General features: G+C 48.3%; 1 protein-coding gene across 2 annotated transcripts in view; it reads left to right on the forward strand.

Moving 5' to 3' along the window:
• ACLY (ATP citrate lyase) overlaps positions 1–16,025 on the forward strand; it is a 77,437-nt gene that overhangs the window by 19,551 nt on the left and 41,861 nt on the right. For both annotated transcript variants that reach the window (XM_084804404.1, XM_084804405.1), the window contains exons 4-10: positions 1,127–1,189; positions 1,925–2,115; positions 3,397–3,476; positions 5,547–5,677; positions 10,558–10,676; positions 12,580–12,716; positions 13,514–13,575. In XM_084804404.1, the coding sequence (XP_084660530.1) occupies positions 1,127–1,189; positions 1,925–2,115; positions 3,397–3,476; positions 5,547–5,677; positions 10,558–10,676; positions 12,580–12,716; positions 13,514–13,575 (783 nt within the window). The remainder of the gene's footprint in view (positions 1–1,126; positions 1,190–1,924; positions 2,116–3,396; positions 3,477–5,546; positions 5,678–10,557; positions 10,677–12,579; positions 12,717–13,513; positions 13,576–16,025) is intronic.

Consider the following 16,025-nt stretch of genomic DNA (forward strand, 5'->3'; position numbering starts at 1 on the left):
GGAGGGAAGGGGGTCAGGACAGAAAAGGGGGAAAGCAGAGTGACGGAGGGGAGGGGAGAAGGAATGGCCAGGAGGTGGGGGGAGGGGGAGGAAGCAGAGCAGCCTGGAGGCCACGGGAAGAACAGCAACCGAGTGGTGGGGGGTGAAAGCACAGGGTCAAGAGAGAGGGAGGGTACAGAGGATGGGGGACACACAGGTGTAAAGATGTTTTGTCCTTAGAAGGGAAAGAATGGGGTGCTAGAGAGAGAGAGGGAGAGAATGTATTTATATTTATGATTTATTTATTACATTTATTAAAATCGCACCCTCCACCTAGCAGGCACTTGTGGTGGTGTACAAGAAAAACATTAAGAATTCACATAAACTCCAAGGAACAAAGAACAACACCATACAATAAAATGGGGTGTTAGAGAGGGAGAGGGACACACCCAGAGAGAAAGCACATGCAGAGAGATAATAAGTTGGATCCGGTAACATATCTTTTTGGATTTGCGTAATTTCTGCATGGGATTCCCCCCCCAATTGGATCACATCTGTCTATTTCCATGGACTGAAGCTACAAAACTCAGATCCAGTGCTGCCATGGCACAAAAGCCCGGATCCTCGTGATCCCCACCCCAACCCCCATCAGATCACAGGTCGCTCTGTGTCCACAAATTTGTTTGGTGTTTTGATAGTGGTTTGGGTGGCACCCTATGTAAAAATCATGAAGATGCATGAGGATCCATGCTTTGGATCCATGTTTTTGTGCTATGGCGGCACCGGCAAGCACTGGATCTGTGACTTTTACTGTGCAGTCTATAGGTACCAATGTTAACTTTAAGTTGATGGTGGTTTGGGAGGGCCAACTTAAAAAAAATCGTGGAAGTTCCAGTAGAATTGAAAAGGACCCTCTTGCTCTGACTTGTACCCAGACCCCATGGGAAAGCAAAGAGCGTGTATGTGTGCTTTCTGTCTGTCCGAGGAGGCGGTGCGGGGAGGATTAACGTGGTGGGCTGCCCAGTGCACCTTCTCATAATTTCAGACACACCCATGGGCCAAAAAAGATTGGGATGCCTTGCTTTAGACAATTGCATGGGGTGCAGGTTCAGAGCGTGTTTATGTGTGTGTGTCTTATTTTCCACAGATTGCCAAAGCTAAGGGCATCCTAAAGAACTTCTTGATAGAGCCTTTTGTGCCACACAAACAGGTTAGTTTTGTCTATGCGAGTGGAGAGAGACCTGTGTAGGTAAAAATATCATGGGAGCAAGCTGGCGTGTGCACCTGTTTGCTGCAGTTCCTAGGAACTTGTGTTCTAGCGACAGACCTCTCTTTGTCGCTGAGGAAGCCCTGCTGCGAGTGAGGGGCAGAAGGTTGCTCTCGCTTAGCCTGGCCAGGCTGCCCAGGGATGATGGGGGTTGAAGTCCAGGACACCTGGAGGGTGCCAGGTATGGAGAAGCTGCTCTGGCTTGTCAAGGAAAGCGGAGCAGCTCCCTCTCGGTGACTCCTTGGACTCTTGCCTAGAGCTACTCAGTGCTGGTATTCCAACGGGCCCCGCTAGCTGGCCTTGGGGCATTTGTGGGCCGGTTGCATTCCCCGAACGGACTAGGCTGGCTTCCTGCTGCCCCTTCCAGCCCATCTCTGCTTTCAGATAGTCACAGGGAGTTGGGCTGTGATGCTGATTGTGGCACCAGGAGCTCAGGCTGTGCTGAGCGGGGGTGGGGCTCGATGGCCTGGGGCCCCTTCCAGCTTCTGTGACACTAGGGCAGATTGCACGGGTAGAGGAGCTCGATTATCCTTCCTCCAAGAAATGCCGGTGCAGGAGGACACTGGGGCTCTTGAATGTCTCTGGTTTCCATCATCAACCTTTTCATGTTCTGAACGCACACGAGCCTTGATGGTCAGCCTAGTAAAATCTTAACAATTCAGTGTCTCAAATCCACAGGCGGAGGAGTTCTACGTGTGCATCTATGCAGCCCGCGAGGGGGACTACGTGCTGTTCCACCACCAGGGTGGTGTGGATGTGGGAGACGTTGATGCCAAGGCTCAGAAATTGTTGGTGCGCGTGGATGAGAAGCTGGATGAGTCTGACGTCAAGCGGCGTCTCTTGCTGCATGCCCTGCCGGACAAGAGAGAGTAATTCTGAGACATTGGCTTCGTGTTGCGTTAACTGTGGGTTATGGGCAGGGGGATGCTTCGTGGTGGCGGCTGTGCTCGCATGACCAAACAGTATCAGATAGTCCAGGGTGGTGGGTATTTCCTAGTTTACAATAAGAATCCTGTCTGAAGCCATTTGAGGTTTCTGAAGTGTCCCCTCTGCTTTCCTTTTGTATGGTGGACAAAGGCGCCCTGGGCTGGTCTTACTGTGAAGGGACATGAAGGAATTGCTTTAGGTAGCCGACTTTGGAGAGGCCATTTTCTTCCCCTAAGATCCACGTGTGACCAGATGCTCACGTCTGAGCTGCAGGGCAGGGCTTCCAAGGCTGAGGCACAGCCTCCAAGTAGACCGGAGCCCCAGCGGTCTGTGTTCTTGTGTGTAGGTGGGTTTTGCTGGCCAAGCAAAAACTTGCAATCACAGCTCCCAACCTGTTGGGTGTCCTGTATTTCTGGGCAAGTCTTCCCCCTGCCGCCTTTCCCAAGGGCATGCTCTGCAGGCATTGAGCACACCAGGCACCCTCACGCAGCAGCGCCCAACGCCCCCTACGTTTCCCAAGGGAAGGGCTTGCAAGAAGCAGGGCCGGTGGGGTGCTGCTGCTTCCTTCCCCAAGCAGTGTGAAACCATCTTCCCTTGCCAGGAGAAGACAGCCGGGGTTGTTAGTTTGGTCCGGTGCAGCGCGGGTCTTTGGGCATCTTGGCCATGCAGCTGCCAAACAGCCCCCAGCCTTCCTCTCAGCTTTGGAGCTGGGGACACGGTGGGGTTGCTCTGCAGCTGCAGGGATGCCCCCCCCCTCCTCTGCAGCTTCATCATGGGAGGAAGGTTAGGTGCTCCTCGCACTTGCCCTGGGGGGCCTGGCCAGTGATGTGGTTGAAGCTCCCTGTGCCCTCACTTTGTAAGTACCGCAGCCTGAGTACTTGCGAAAGATACCGGATCGCTTCCTCTGTTTCTTTAGGTTGTGCCCTCTGATCTTGGGTGGAGGCAGTGGTGGGTTTAAAGAAGGCCTCTTCCTTCTAATGACATTTCAGATAGGTAATACATGGGCTTCAGGGGCAGCAGCTGACGCCTCTGAGTCTGACTCATCCATGCTGGGCCTCTGAGTCATCGGCTGGACCAAAGGCAGGCAGATCGAAGGAGCCGATGATAGAGCATATGCAAAGCCAAGCGTGGAGGGCAAGTGTCTTGGTACATGTCTACTTGTTTTAATGAATTAATGTGCGTGTGGATTTTTCCACTGAGTGTCTTGTACATTCTTTCTGTAGCATCTTGGCGAGCTTCATCTCTGGCCTGTTCAACCTTTATGAAGACTTATATTTTACGTATCTGGAGATCAATCCACTAGGTAACTTCTCTATCCATTATTTTTGAAAAAAATGGGTATATTTCATTCTGTATTCTGCAACATGGAATAGAAAAGGAAGATGAATACAAGGTCTCCACTGTAGACTGTCAATATGCTCCCACGCGCCCTTGCTGTTGTCAGAGTAATGTAAATGAGTCCTCCTTCACAAATGAGGAATGTAGAAAGTGCCCATCAGTCTGTGAGGATGCTGACGCAAATGAACTTCTTCAGATATTAATTTTGATTATCAGGTTCTAGCAAACGGCTAAAAGCAGAGACTTCACAACAGTGCTAAAGAACCATCTTTGAACTTTTGGTCATTGTGAATCAAATGAAGACCTAATCAGATGTGCCATTACACATGTCATTGTCTGGCTGTCTCTCTCGCATGTGTGTTTCAAATAGCAGTAATGTTCCCACTCCCGCCGCTGCTATTTGTAAAAATGGAGAGAGAGAGTGTTGTTTAAAATAACACCTAGTGTGGCCTGGAGAGATCCACTTAGATCAGAATCTGTAGCTTCCTCTCTGTCTGGGGGTCACTTCATGCATTGCAAAAATCAGCAGATAAATGTCTATAGCAGCCTTCCCGAACCGGGGGTTCCTATAGATGTTGTTGCCTACAACTCCCATTATCCATGTCCATTGGTCATTCTGACTAGGGAAGATGTAGGCTACAACATCTGGAGGCATGTATATAGCATGCATTCATGGTGTCTCACATGATGTGTGACAGGTAAAATTGACCTCCTGCACCACATATAATTGTTGTCAGAGGATGCTCTGGGCATCTTGGCATGTGAAAGCAAGAACACAGGAAGCTGCCTTATACCGAGTCAGACGATTGGTTCACCTAGGTTGACAGCAGCGCTCCGCGGTTTCAGAGAGGGTTTCTTCCCAGCCTTACCTGGACCTGCTGGGGATTGAACCTGGGACCGTTTATATGCAGAGCATGCGCTCTGTCGTTGAGCTTTGGCTTTCTGCTTTTCTCTTCGTGATCAAAACAGGCTGAGTTTTTTTGGCATATTAACTTATTTAGTATATCAATAAATTATTCATCTGGGCTCAATCCTATACATGTTTAGACAGGAAAAAAGTCCTGCAACTTTTTCCAATCTAAACAAACATAGGATTGCATCCTTATTTACTTAAGTATTTTAAAGGGTTTTTTTTGGGGCTACATCCTCCCAAAACAACATATGAGACTAAACGAGAAGTAGTCTATACATTATAGATGATCACATCAGATTACCTGAAATTACTTACGGAGCTGTTCTGCTGACATATGGAATCAATCAAAGGCAGCCTTGAAGGCCTGCCTAAAAGTCAGAATTGAAGGGGTAAAGAATAGGTCAGTTGGAAGGGACTCCAAAGATTTCAGGCCAAAGCTGAGAAGGCCTGGTTTCTAGTGCGTTGCAGCCTCGCTGATCTTACTGGTGGGTATTTAAGAAGGATGACCAAGATAGATCTTTGCATGCAGGTAGAACTGTATAGGTGAAGAGTGTCCTTCAGATAACCTGATTCCATGCTATTAAGGGCTTTCAAGGTGAAGACCAGCACCTGCACATACTTGTAACAGTGGAGCTGGTGCAAGTTTGGAGTTCTGTGTTCAGATTTTCTGGCCCCCGCTGGAAAATCGGGGTGGCCACATTTGCACCAGCTGAAGCTTCCAGACCATCTTCAGCCCTACATAAAGTGCATGACAGGCATCTATGTTGGATGTAACTAGAGCATGTTTAATAGGTCCATAGAAAAGCTTGTAAAAGAAGGTTGAATTCTTGGCGTTGTGAAGGTTCATCATGATGTATTGGTGGCATCCTGTGAGCTCAAAGTAGCCAACCAAAGAGGATGTTGTCTACTGCGTCTGCAGGATTGTGCCTCTTTCCTAGGGACGGACAGTTCAGTCTATGTCCAGTCCATGTCAGTTTTGCATGCGTTCATTCATAAGTCTGTCCTGTTCAGTTTTCTGGAGAGCATCCTGAAATGAAGCAATTTTGCACTGCTTTTAGCAGCTGCTCAGGAAAGATTGACGTTGACCTGATTCTTTTTCTCTTCTTCTCCCTTCAAATGAAGTTGTAACTCCAGATGGCGTTTACGTTCTAGACCTGGCTGCAAAGATTGATGCCACAGCTGACTATGTCTGCAAAGTGAAATGGGGTGATGTGGAATTCCCCCCTCCATTTGGAAGAGAGGCTTATCCAGAGGCAAGTGAAAGGGCTTCTTTTGGTATGGTGTTTAAGCATTAGATGCCCTAAAGCAGGGGTGGGCAACATTGGGAGGTCTGGGGACCATTTTTTACTCCCAAACGCTCCTCTGCAGGTCCTCTCTGCAGTCTGGGGTGGCCCAAACTTTTTAAAGGGTTTTTTTTTTTGAGAAAAGGTGTCTGCAGCACTACAGAACACCAAGTGGTCAAGTTTAGCTTATTTGCAAGCTAGATTTGACTGTTTTGGCTCTATGCTATAGATGCCATTTTTTTCTTTAAAAATACATATTTTTTTTACTTTTGGGGGGCACCCATGAATTCGGGAAGGCGGAGGCTGTGCTGGGGGGCCTGCGGGCCCATGCAGCCTGCGGGCCACGTGTTGCCCCACCCCTGCCCTAAAACATTTGAGTGTGAAGCGGTTAGAGTGCTTGATTAGGACTGGGAGTCATGCCTTCAAATTCCCACTTGGCCAAGAAGCTCCCTTCTTAGGCCAGTCACCAGTTCTCAGCCAAACCCACCTTGCAGGGCTGTTGTAGAAATAAAATAGGGTGGGGGAAGACTATGTACTTGGCCCTTAAGCTCCTTGCAGGAAAGGCCAGACATATATTAAATAAATCAATTAATTAAATAGAGTTGGTGCTCTTTCTCATGGGCAGAGGAAAATGCTGGCTGGGGGAATGCAGGTGGTTTTAGGACATTTTTCTGTCTAAACATACATAGAATTGCATCCTTATAGTGTATAGACCACTCTACATCTAGAAACTCCCAAGCAGCAAACAACAACAATAATATCAAATTACAGAAGATGCAAATATTTAAAATACAGCAATTGTATCAGTAAAACTGTGGCTGGGCTTTCGATCAGGGAAAGCTTATTTAAATAAGACTTTCTTTAACAGACGCCCCAAACAGAGCAATACTGGTGCATGCTGAACATCAGTTGGGAAGGAACGTTTAGTGTATTGGCTCTCCCACAGAGAGGGAGCCAATACACTAAAAGCTCTACTCTTGAGTGGTCTCTAAACAGATTCGTGGCCTGTGTGGAACCATAGGAGTGCCTCATCCAGTGACCTCAGTGACTGGGCAGTTTAGGAAGGTGCTCTCTCAAGTATCCTGGTCCCAAGTTGTAGGGGGCTTTATACACCAACAAGAAAAACTTAAAGGAGGCCTGGTAGCAAAAGAGCAGCCAGTGCAGAAGCCTCGGCAAAGGAGTGCCGTGGAGATGGGACAGCCCTGGCAACAGCTGCCCTGCAGTCTTCTCCACCCGCTGCCGCTTCTGCACCAGTCTCAAGTGCAGCCCCACGTAGAGCATGTTGCAGTCGTCCAGTCCTTAGGTTCCGAATGTCTGTGCCACCATGGCCGCGCTATCCCTGTCCAGGAGAGGCTGCCGTTGGCATGCCCGCTGGAGCCCGTGGCCACTCAGGGCTCCAGCACCAAAGAGGAATCCAGGGGCACCCCACCCCATGTTAGAGACGTGTTCTTTCAGAGGGAGTGCAACCCCTCTGGAACAGGCAACGAGCTTATCTTCTGGACTCAGGAGCCACTTGCCCATGGGGCCTCTGTCATGCCAGGATTCAGCCTCAGCTTTTTGGCCCTCATCCAGCCCATCACTGAGTCCAGGTTTGCATGGCCTCACCTGATTCAGATGTCACTGGGAGACAGAGCTGCCCACCATCAGCATACTGATGGCACTTCATTCCAAATTGCCTAATGACCTCTTCCAGTGGCGTCATATAGACGCTAAACAACACTGGGGACACCCTGTGAAACCGCACAGCTCTGTGGCCATGGAGGCGAGGAATGGTCACCCAGGGTTGCTGTCTGAAACCAACCCCACAGGTAGGACCTACACCACTGTAACACATATGTCTGGTTATTGGGCGGGGGGTTGCTTCTGCCAGCCATGGGGAGGCATAAAACAGAGGACATTCCCTGTGTAGTGAGTCCACAGGCCAGGGCTCCATGGTCTGGAAGACGGGAGTGGGCCTGGCCTTGCCCACTGATGTCATCATCCTGTGCCCACCCATTTTGTCTTTCTCCATGTTGGGAGAGGCATGGAGAAAGGAACTCAGCGCATGCTGAGTCCTCAGTTTACTTGAAATACATTCTCTACGCATGCAGCAGGATGAGGCTGTAGAGTCATGAGGCAGTAGAGCAGACTAACTGTATCAAGCTGCTTGGGGTGGGGGAGTAAGGAGCAACGGTGTAGCACTTTTTCATTAGCAGGGACGCTGATGTCATCCCCCCCCCCCCAGTTCCCTGTTCCTTCTGAGCTGAGCTGCAATCCTCAGGGTAGGGGTGTGTGTGTGGTGGTGGTGCATTGTTCCCAGTTGTAATGCGAAGTATTTTTGGTGGCCTGGCTTGAATGGGCAATGAAGACCTATTAGCTTCACAAAAGACCTGCTCCGCTGGAGATGAAAACTGCTAGAACAGGTTTGTTGACATGGGTCAACGCAGCTGCCTGCATTTTGGGACTCTGAGCACCTACACTTCAAAACTCACCAGGACACCGCTGGAAAGGAGTGCTGTTTTTGGAATGCTCCTCTGCGTACAAAAACTTTCTTCAGGCTGAAAAACAAACCCTCCGGCGCTTCCAGTGCTGACCAGGTCCCTTCGCGCAGCACGCAAAGCCGGGGCCTTGGCCGGTACGTGGAGGATCATTCAAAAATAGAGCTCCATTCTGCCCCCTGCGCAGCTTGAAGCAGTGCAGAGTCTGCTGTACCACCTCCAGTTTCTACCACCTTATTCTGGTTCATTTAAAGCAAGTGTTACATGCTGCTTTTCTACAGTGGTCTGTGCCCAAAGCAGCTCACGATACACAGCAACCTGTTCTCCAAGGAAAGTAAACTGAGGAAGAGCATCAACTTGAAATATGTAGGGCACCAAATTTCCCGACCAAGCGTTGACGTTACCAGCTACTTCCCCCCCCTTCCCCCCCTTCCCACTTTTAATTGCAGAAGTACAAATTTGGGATATCTGTTGCTGACCTCCTTTATTCACATGAATACAGTCCAGATTAAAGAGTCATCTGCTGGCTGGCAGTGCTTGCTTCCACCCGACGAGTGGGAGCAGACAGATCACAGAGGGAGGGCTCCACGCCCTCTCAAAGGTGTATCCAAGGCTCTTCGGGTAAACCAGCAAACACTCCAGCGGCCGCCCGCCCACACTGCATGGCACGTGGGTCTTCCTGGCCTGGGGCACAACTGGAGGACACGCAGTGCAGTAGACAACCTGGCCTCTGCGGGGAGGTCTGAATTTCCTTCAGAACAGTTTGGTGGTATTCACCCCAAATCTGTGTGTCTCTGATGCTTGGCAGGATGTCGCCAACAGATACCTCATGCCCTGGCATTTAAAAAAAACGTAATAATTGTAATGATGCACAAACAAGTGTATGTGTTTGCATGTATGGGCGTGGGTGTTTTAAATGGTAGTCTAGCCAAGAAATCCATTTGGATAATATTTTCTTCTCTTCCCTCTCCCCTGCCTGTGTGTTATTGCTCAAATGCTGATGTTTAACTCAATTTGGCGAGGGTTCTAATGGATGAGTTTTAATTTTGGCCTCACTGAATCATCCTCTTTGTCAAGCACTAATAAGGGCTCTTAAGGCTCCCGGCACTTCTTCAGAATTTTAATGACTGTGGGGCTGGCCTCTGGAAGAGCTAAAGCCAAAGCACGGTTGTTGGCCCCCCAGGGAAGGCTCATGCTCTTATTAACTGAGGTCTGTGCCCTTCCCTGATAACTTCATCCGCCCATTTTCCTTTCGATTAGGCGTGTTAGTCCCTCCATTAGTGGTCGTGGTGGTTTCATAGCACTGGGACAGAGGTAGACAGTACTTCTCCCCCCCCCCCCCCCCGCCACTGACTTTTGGTGTCTTATAGCATTCTTTGGAGCCCAGGTAGTCCTGCTTCCTTCCTCTTTTAGGTTATATCTACAACAGAATCTTCAGCTGGGTTGAAATCTTTAACTGCAATTAATTAGATTTCCAGAGTGCCCTTTGGGATAAAGTGACTGGGGCAGGGCAGCAGCCCCAGTGTTAGCACCCGGCATGGTGGGGGAAATGTTGCAGCCCCCAGAAGGGCCAACTTTAAAGAAAAAAAATGTTTTAAGCAGCCTACCGCTGTAAATAAAGGTCCCAGGTGCAGGTGGCTGCATCCGCTGCCATCTTCATTATCCGTTGTGCCTCTGGGCTGTACGCCACTGGGGCAGCACGCTGCTGGATATCGGGGTCGCTTGAGGTGCTCAAGGCCCCCTCAGATCTGATGCTGGCTCAGCACAGCATCTGTGTCATGGCTTTCCTCAAGGAATCCAGGGGACTGTAGTGGTGTGAGGGAGTTGAGGATTCTCTGGAAGAGGTGCGTAGCCTTCCATGGTTCCCAGGCTGTCTTGGGTGGGAGAGGAGCCATGACAGTTGCCTCATCTTCTGAGCTCTGAGTGTGGGACTAGATGATATCTTAGCAAATGTAGGTTCCCAAACCCGTGTTTGATAACGTGCATGAGGGGGGACATTTGCACAGTAGAATCAGTGGAAGGGAACTGGGTGTAACATTTCCTCCCCCGTCCACTGATTTCCCTCCCTCCTGCAAATGCCACCTCTGTAAGAGATTGAGTGAGTGTTTATAGGCCCTTCTCCACTTGGGCTTTTCCTCCAGCCAGACATACATCTGGCTTTGTGGCCCAATTGGGGTGGGTAGGGATGACTCTAGGAGAGCATTTGTAGGGAGAAATTGGTGTATGTGGGGGAAGGGTTACACACCTCTCCCTTCCAGTCCTCCCCTGCCAGTACCCCTGGCTTAGTGTTACAAGAGAAACACAGAGTTCAGTACTCAATCCTGATAAGTTTTGATTCCATGATTCTAATATTGTCGGGGCTCTTGCCTGCAGGAAGCCTATATTGCTGACCTAGATGCCAAGAGCGGAGCCAGCTTAAAACTGACCATCTTGAATCCCAAGGGCAGAATTTGGACCATGGTGGCTGGAGGTGGCGCCTCGGTGGTATACAGGTACCAAGCTCAGGATCTTTGGGAGTGGTGTGGGAAGGAGCGTGGCTCAGTGCAGCAGCAGCAGGGAGAAACATGCTACCCTTTTGCATGTCAAAGCACCTGCATCGTTCATCCTGAACTCCCAGCAATCCATGTTTCGATTGGGCAAGAAATAATGACTGATGACCAATCATCCCACTCCTATTAATCCTTGTCAGAAAGGAATGTTGAGATAAGGGCTTTGGGGAAATTGGATGCAGCTCTGTCTGTCTGTCTCTGCCTGCCTGCCTGCCTGCCTGTCTGTCTCTCTCTCTGTGGCATGTTACTTTAAATGCTTAGGAAATTTTGCCATCCCTGAAATAGAGCATGAGGGTGCACTTGGAAAATGTGATAGTTGTGTTTTTGCTGGTGCCCTTGTGCTGCCGGGGCTGTGTTTATAGTTGCATATCTGCCAACATACACCACACAAATACACACTCTGATAACCTGATGCATAATTTGGCATCCTAAGAAACTCTGCTTTCTTTGCATTGCTTTTGAAAGCCTGTTTCTAGTTCTCACTGTAGCAAAAATGTGTAGAGAGAATTCTCAAAAGTTTAGGGTTGCATAGAGATTTAAAATTTCCGGAAATTTTGAGGCCATCGAAAAGAACCTTTTCCCCCCGTTTTTTTTCTGGGACAAAACAAATTTCTGGAAAAACAAAAATAAACAATACTTATTTTTTTAGCACTCTTTACAGATCTGAAGTCACTTTGCTGCTTTAAGACAGCCTTCTCCAACCTGGTGCCCTCCAGATATTTTGGACTACAGCTCCCATCAGCCTCAGGCAGCATGACCAGTGGTCAGGAATGCTGGGCACTGTAGTCCAAAACATTCAGATGGCACCAGGTTGGGGAGGGCTGCTTTTAGGAACAGAGCAGCCTTTCTGTTCCTAAAGTTATTTTATATATAACTTAGTTTGCTCATAAAATTGGAATAGATTAGAACTACATTAAATGACTGCTACAGCATCAGAAACACAGGACTCTATAGAACAAAACTCAAGCTGTCAAGAATGCATATTTACTGACAATAAAGCACAGTGGTGACTCTACGCACATGTTGGGAAATGAGCATAAATGTCTATTGGTAAATTTTACAGAGATTTACTGGGAACCTTATAGAGAGGATTAGAAAAACAGTTTCCCTGTCATTATTTCCAGACATTTTACAGCTCTAGTCTTTCTATAAAAGTGTTTTTATTACAAATCATTCTGGGAGGAGTAAAGGCTGGGTAACAGTATATAAACACTTTGTCTTAAATTTTAAAAATATTTCATAATCCAAAGCTGTTCAATTTTTCAATTTTTTTGTAAAAAAAACAAATGGTCCTCAGAAAGAAACAGGAAAAAACTGTTTATTCGATTTTCCCCTGTTTTTTTCCGGGCCTTCACATTGGTTGGAGAGTTTTGTGGGCAAGCTTCAGCGCCCTGCATGGCTCCGTATCCTGATGTTTGGGAGGCAGGGCGGTTCTGCAACAGTTCCTCCCAGCTGACATTACGGTGGAATTGTAATTGTGGAATCTAAATGCATTTTATGCAGAATAAGCAGATCTGTGTGCACGTGCTTTGATCCTGCCAAGTTCGAGTCCTTGCTAGCCAAATGGGGTGCTGCCTCTTGGCAAGCTGCGGCTTCCCCACTTTCAGCTGCTGGCTGAGCGGCTGTGTTGCCACAGGACGTATGAGCGTTTCGACTTCTGTAGCGGGATCTTCTGACTCGTAAGAACTGTTCAGCCTCAACTAATGCTCTGTCCTCTGCTCTGTTCTTCACCCTAGACTAGGGTAGAATGAAGCCTGACTCTTGCTCCACTTCGCAGGAGATCTTACGAGCATCTCTGGCTGTCCAGGTTAAGCTTTCTAACATCACTTGTGTGCCTTCCACCTAGCGACACCATCTGCGACCTTGGCGGGGTGAATGAGCTGGCCAACTATGGGGAATACTCTGGAGCTCCCAGTGAGCAACAAACCTATGACTATGCCAAGACCATCCTGTCCCTCATGACGCGGGAAAAGCACCCAGAAGGTAAGGGTGCCTGGTTAGGCAATGGAGGAAAATGCACGCAGTTTGTTGGTGCGGTTCTGCTTGCCCTCTTGTGGGTGCTTGTGAGCAGGTTGATGCTGCAGCCACCATGCAGCAGGACCAGGAATGGGCTGATGGCCTGTGCTGGACTGATCAGGGAAAAGGGCGGGACGCAAGCAAGGGAGAAGCAGATGAGAATGGGGAGAAAACTGGAAGTGGGATGAGCAAAGGCGGGAGAATGAATGGTGGGTGAAGAAAGTGGAGAGGAGGAGGCGTGAGCAAGTGGGAAGGGGAGAGGAGGACCCAGGAAACCAAGGGGGAAGCTGTCTGCCCTCCCACCCCACAACCAGCTGCCTGCCTTGGGGCCTGGGCCTGCCAGTGCTCTCTGCTCTGGCCCCCTTCTGCTCTGGCCGTAGCCTCAGCCAGAACCCATAGGACATCTACCCTGACCCCTGCTGACCCCTGCCAGCAGGACTGTGTCCTGTCACTGCTTCACTGAAACACTGACGCGTGAGTGGTGGCTGGTCTATTTTGGGAAGATATCCCCCACCCTCCCCCTATGACAATGCTGCTGAATTTGGTGATGATGAGTGACTGGGTTGATGCCAAAACACACACAGGAGCTTTTCCTAGACATCTAGGTGGATTCAGGGTTGATTCAGTCAACCAATATGTATGTTTATGTTGTTTACATTGAATCACTGTTGTGTCGGAAGAGCCTATCAGCTGCTCCAGGCCTGGGATTGCATTCTGATTTTCTTAACCATCTGCTCCTTTGTTCTTGTTTTTTTCCCCACAAGGCAAAATCCTGATCATCGGAGGGAGCATTGCTAATTTTACCAACGTGGCTGCCACCTTTAAGGTAAAGATGATCCTGAAATGATGGCTGGCAGTGCCTGTGTGTATTCTCATGATCAGCCGCTTGTGCTAGTCCTGGAAGAAACACTAACATTGTACCTGGGCCATCATGGAGGTGAAGTGGATTGAATCAGCCATTGATCAGCCATGTCTGTGCAAGTGCCACGGAAACGTGCATTGGTCCAGGGCAAGTTGCACTGGTGTGAAGAGGAGCCAAACTTAGTAAGGAACAAAACATCTGTGGAGGCTAGTTCAGAGTTCTGCCTCCTATTCTGTCATCATAGTTATTTGTTGTTGTTCAGTCGTTCAGTCATGTCTGACTCTTCGTGACCCCATGGACCAGAGCACTCCAGGCCTTCCTGTCCTGCGCTCTCTCCTGGAGCGTGCTCAAGTCCATATTCATTGCATCGGTGATGCTATCTAGCCATCTCATCCTCTGCCATCCCCTTCTCCTTTTGCCTTCTATCCTTCCCAGCATCAGGGTCTTTTCCAGAGCGTTTTCTCTTCGCATTTGGTGGCCAAAATATTTGAGCTTCAGCTTCAGTATCTGTCCTTCCAATGTGCACTCAGGGTTGATTTCCTTTAGGATGGACTGATTTGACCTCCTTGCAGTCCAGGGGACTCGTAAGAGTCTTCTCCAGCACCACAGTTCGAAAGCATCGATTCTTCGGCGCTCAGCCTTCCTTAGAGTCCAGCTCTCACAGCCATACATTACTACTGGGAAAACCATAGCTTTGATTAGACGGACCTTTGTCGGCAAGGTGATGTCTCTGCTTCTTACTATTCTGCCTAGGTTTGCCATAGCTTTCCTCCCAAGGAGCAAGCATCTTTTAATGTCGTGGCTACAGTCACCGTCTGCGGTGATGTTGGAGCCCAAGAAAATAAAATCTGTCACTGCTTCCATTTCTTCCCCTTCCATATGCCAGGAAGTGATGGGGCCAGATGCCATGATCTTAGTTTTTTTAATGTTGAGTTTCAAACTAGCTTTTACACTCTCCTCTTTCACCCTCAACAAGAGGCTCTTTAGATCCTCTTCGCTTTCTTCCATTAGGGTGGTATCATCTGAGTATCTGAGGTTGTTGATAATTCTCCTGGCAATCTTAATTCCGACCTGTGATTCATCCAGCCCGGCGTTTCTCATGATGTACTCTGCATAGAAGTTAAATAAGCAGGGCGACAATATGCAGCCTTGTCGTACCCCTTTCCCAATTTTGAACCACTCGGTTGTTCCATGTCTGGTTCTTACTGTTGCCCCTTTTACAGGTTTCTCAGGAGACAGGTCAGGTGGTCTGGTACTCCCATCTCTTTCAGAATTTGCCACAGTTTGTTGTGACCCACACAATCAAAGGCTTTAGCATAGTCAATGAAGCAGAAATAGACGTTTTTCTGGAGTTCTCTTGCTTTCTCCATGATCCAGCGAAAGTTGGCGATTTGATCTCTAGTCTTTCCCATTCTGTTGTTTTGTTTGATTTCTTTGCATTGTTCATTCTCCTTGCTATTCTCTGGAACTCTGCATTCAGTTGGATATATCTTCCCCTTTCTCCCTTGCTTTTCGCTTCCCTTCTTTCGTGAGCTACTTGTAAAGCCTCATCAGACAGCCACTTGGCTTTCTTGCATTTCTTTTTCTTTGGGATGGATTTCGTTGCTGCTTCCTGAACAATGTGACAGACCTCCGTCCATAGTTCCTCAGGCACTCTGTCTATCAGGTCTAATCCCTTAAATCTATTCCTCACCTCCACTGTATATTCATAAGGGATATGATTTAGGTCATAACCGAATGGTTTAGTGGTTTTCCCTACGTTCTTCAATTTAAGCCGAAATTTTGCAAGAAGCAGCTCATGAGCTCCAGGTCTTGTTTTTACTGACTGTATAGAGCTTCTCCATCTTTGGCTGCAAAGGACATAATCAATCTGGTTTCGATATTGACCATCTGGTGATGTCCATGTGTAGAGTTACCTCTTGTGCTGTTGGAAAAGAGTGTTTGCTATGATCAGCGTGTTCTCTTGGCAAAACTCTATTAGCCTTTGTCCTGCTTCATTTTGTACACCAAGGCCATGCTTGCCTATTATCCCGGTGATTTCTTGACTTCCTACTTTAGCATTCCAATCCCCTATGATGAAGAGGACATCTTTTTTTGGTGTTAGTTCTAGAAGGTGTTGTCATCTTCATAGAACCGATCAACCTCAGCTTCTTCGGCCTCGGTGGTTGGGGCCGAGACTTGAATTACTGTGATGTTGAATGGTTTGCCTTGGATTCGTACTAAGATCATTCTATCGTTTTTAAGATTGTACCCCAGTACTGCTTTTCCCACCCTTTTGTTGATTATGAGTGCTACTCCATTTCTTCGAAGGGATTCTTGCCCACAGTAGTAGATATGATGGTCACCTGAATTAAATTCGCCCATGCTTGTCCATTTTAGTTCGCTGATTCCCAAGATGTCGATGTTCAATCTTG

This window comes from Heloderma suspectum, chromosome 6, assembly GCF_057233095.1.
Source record: "Heloderma suspectum isolate Gila_16-S chromosome 6, 16-S_ref, whole genome shotgun sequence".
In the NCBI taxonomy this organism is placed as follows: Eukaryota; Metazoa; Chordata; class Lepidosauria; order Squamata; family Helodermatidae; genus Heloderma; species Heloderma suspectum.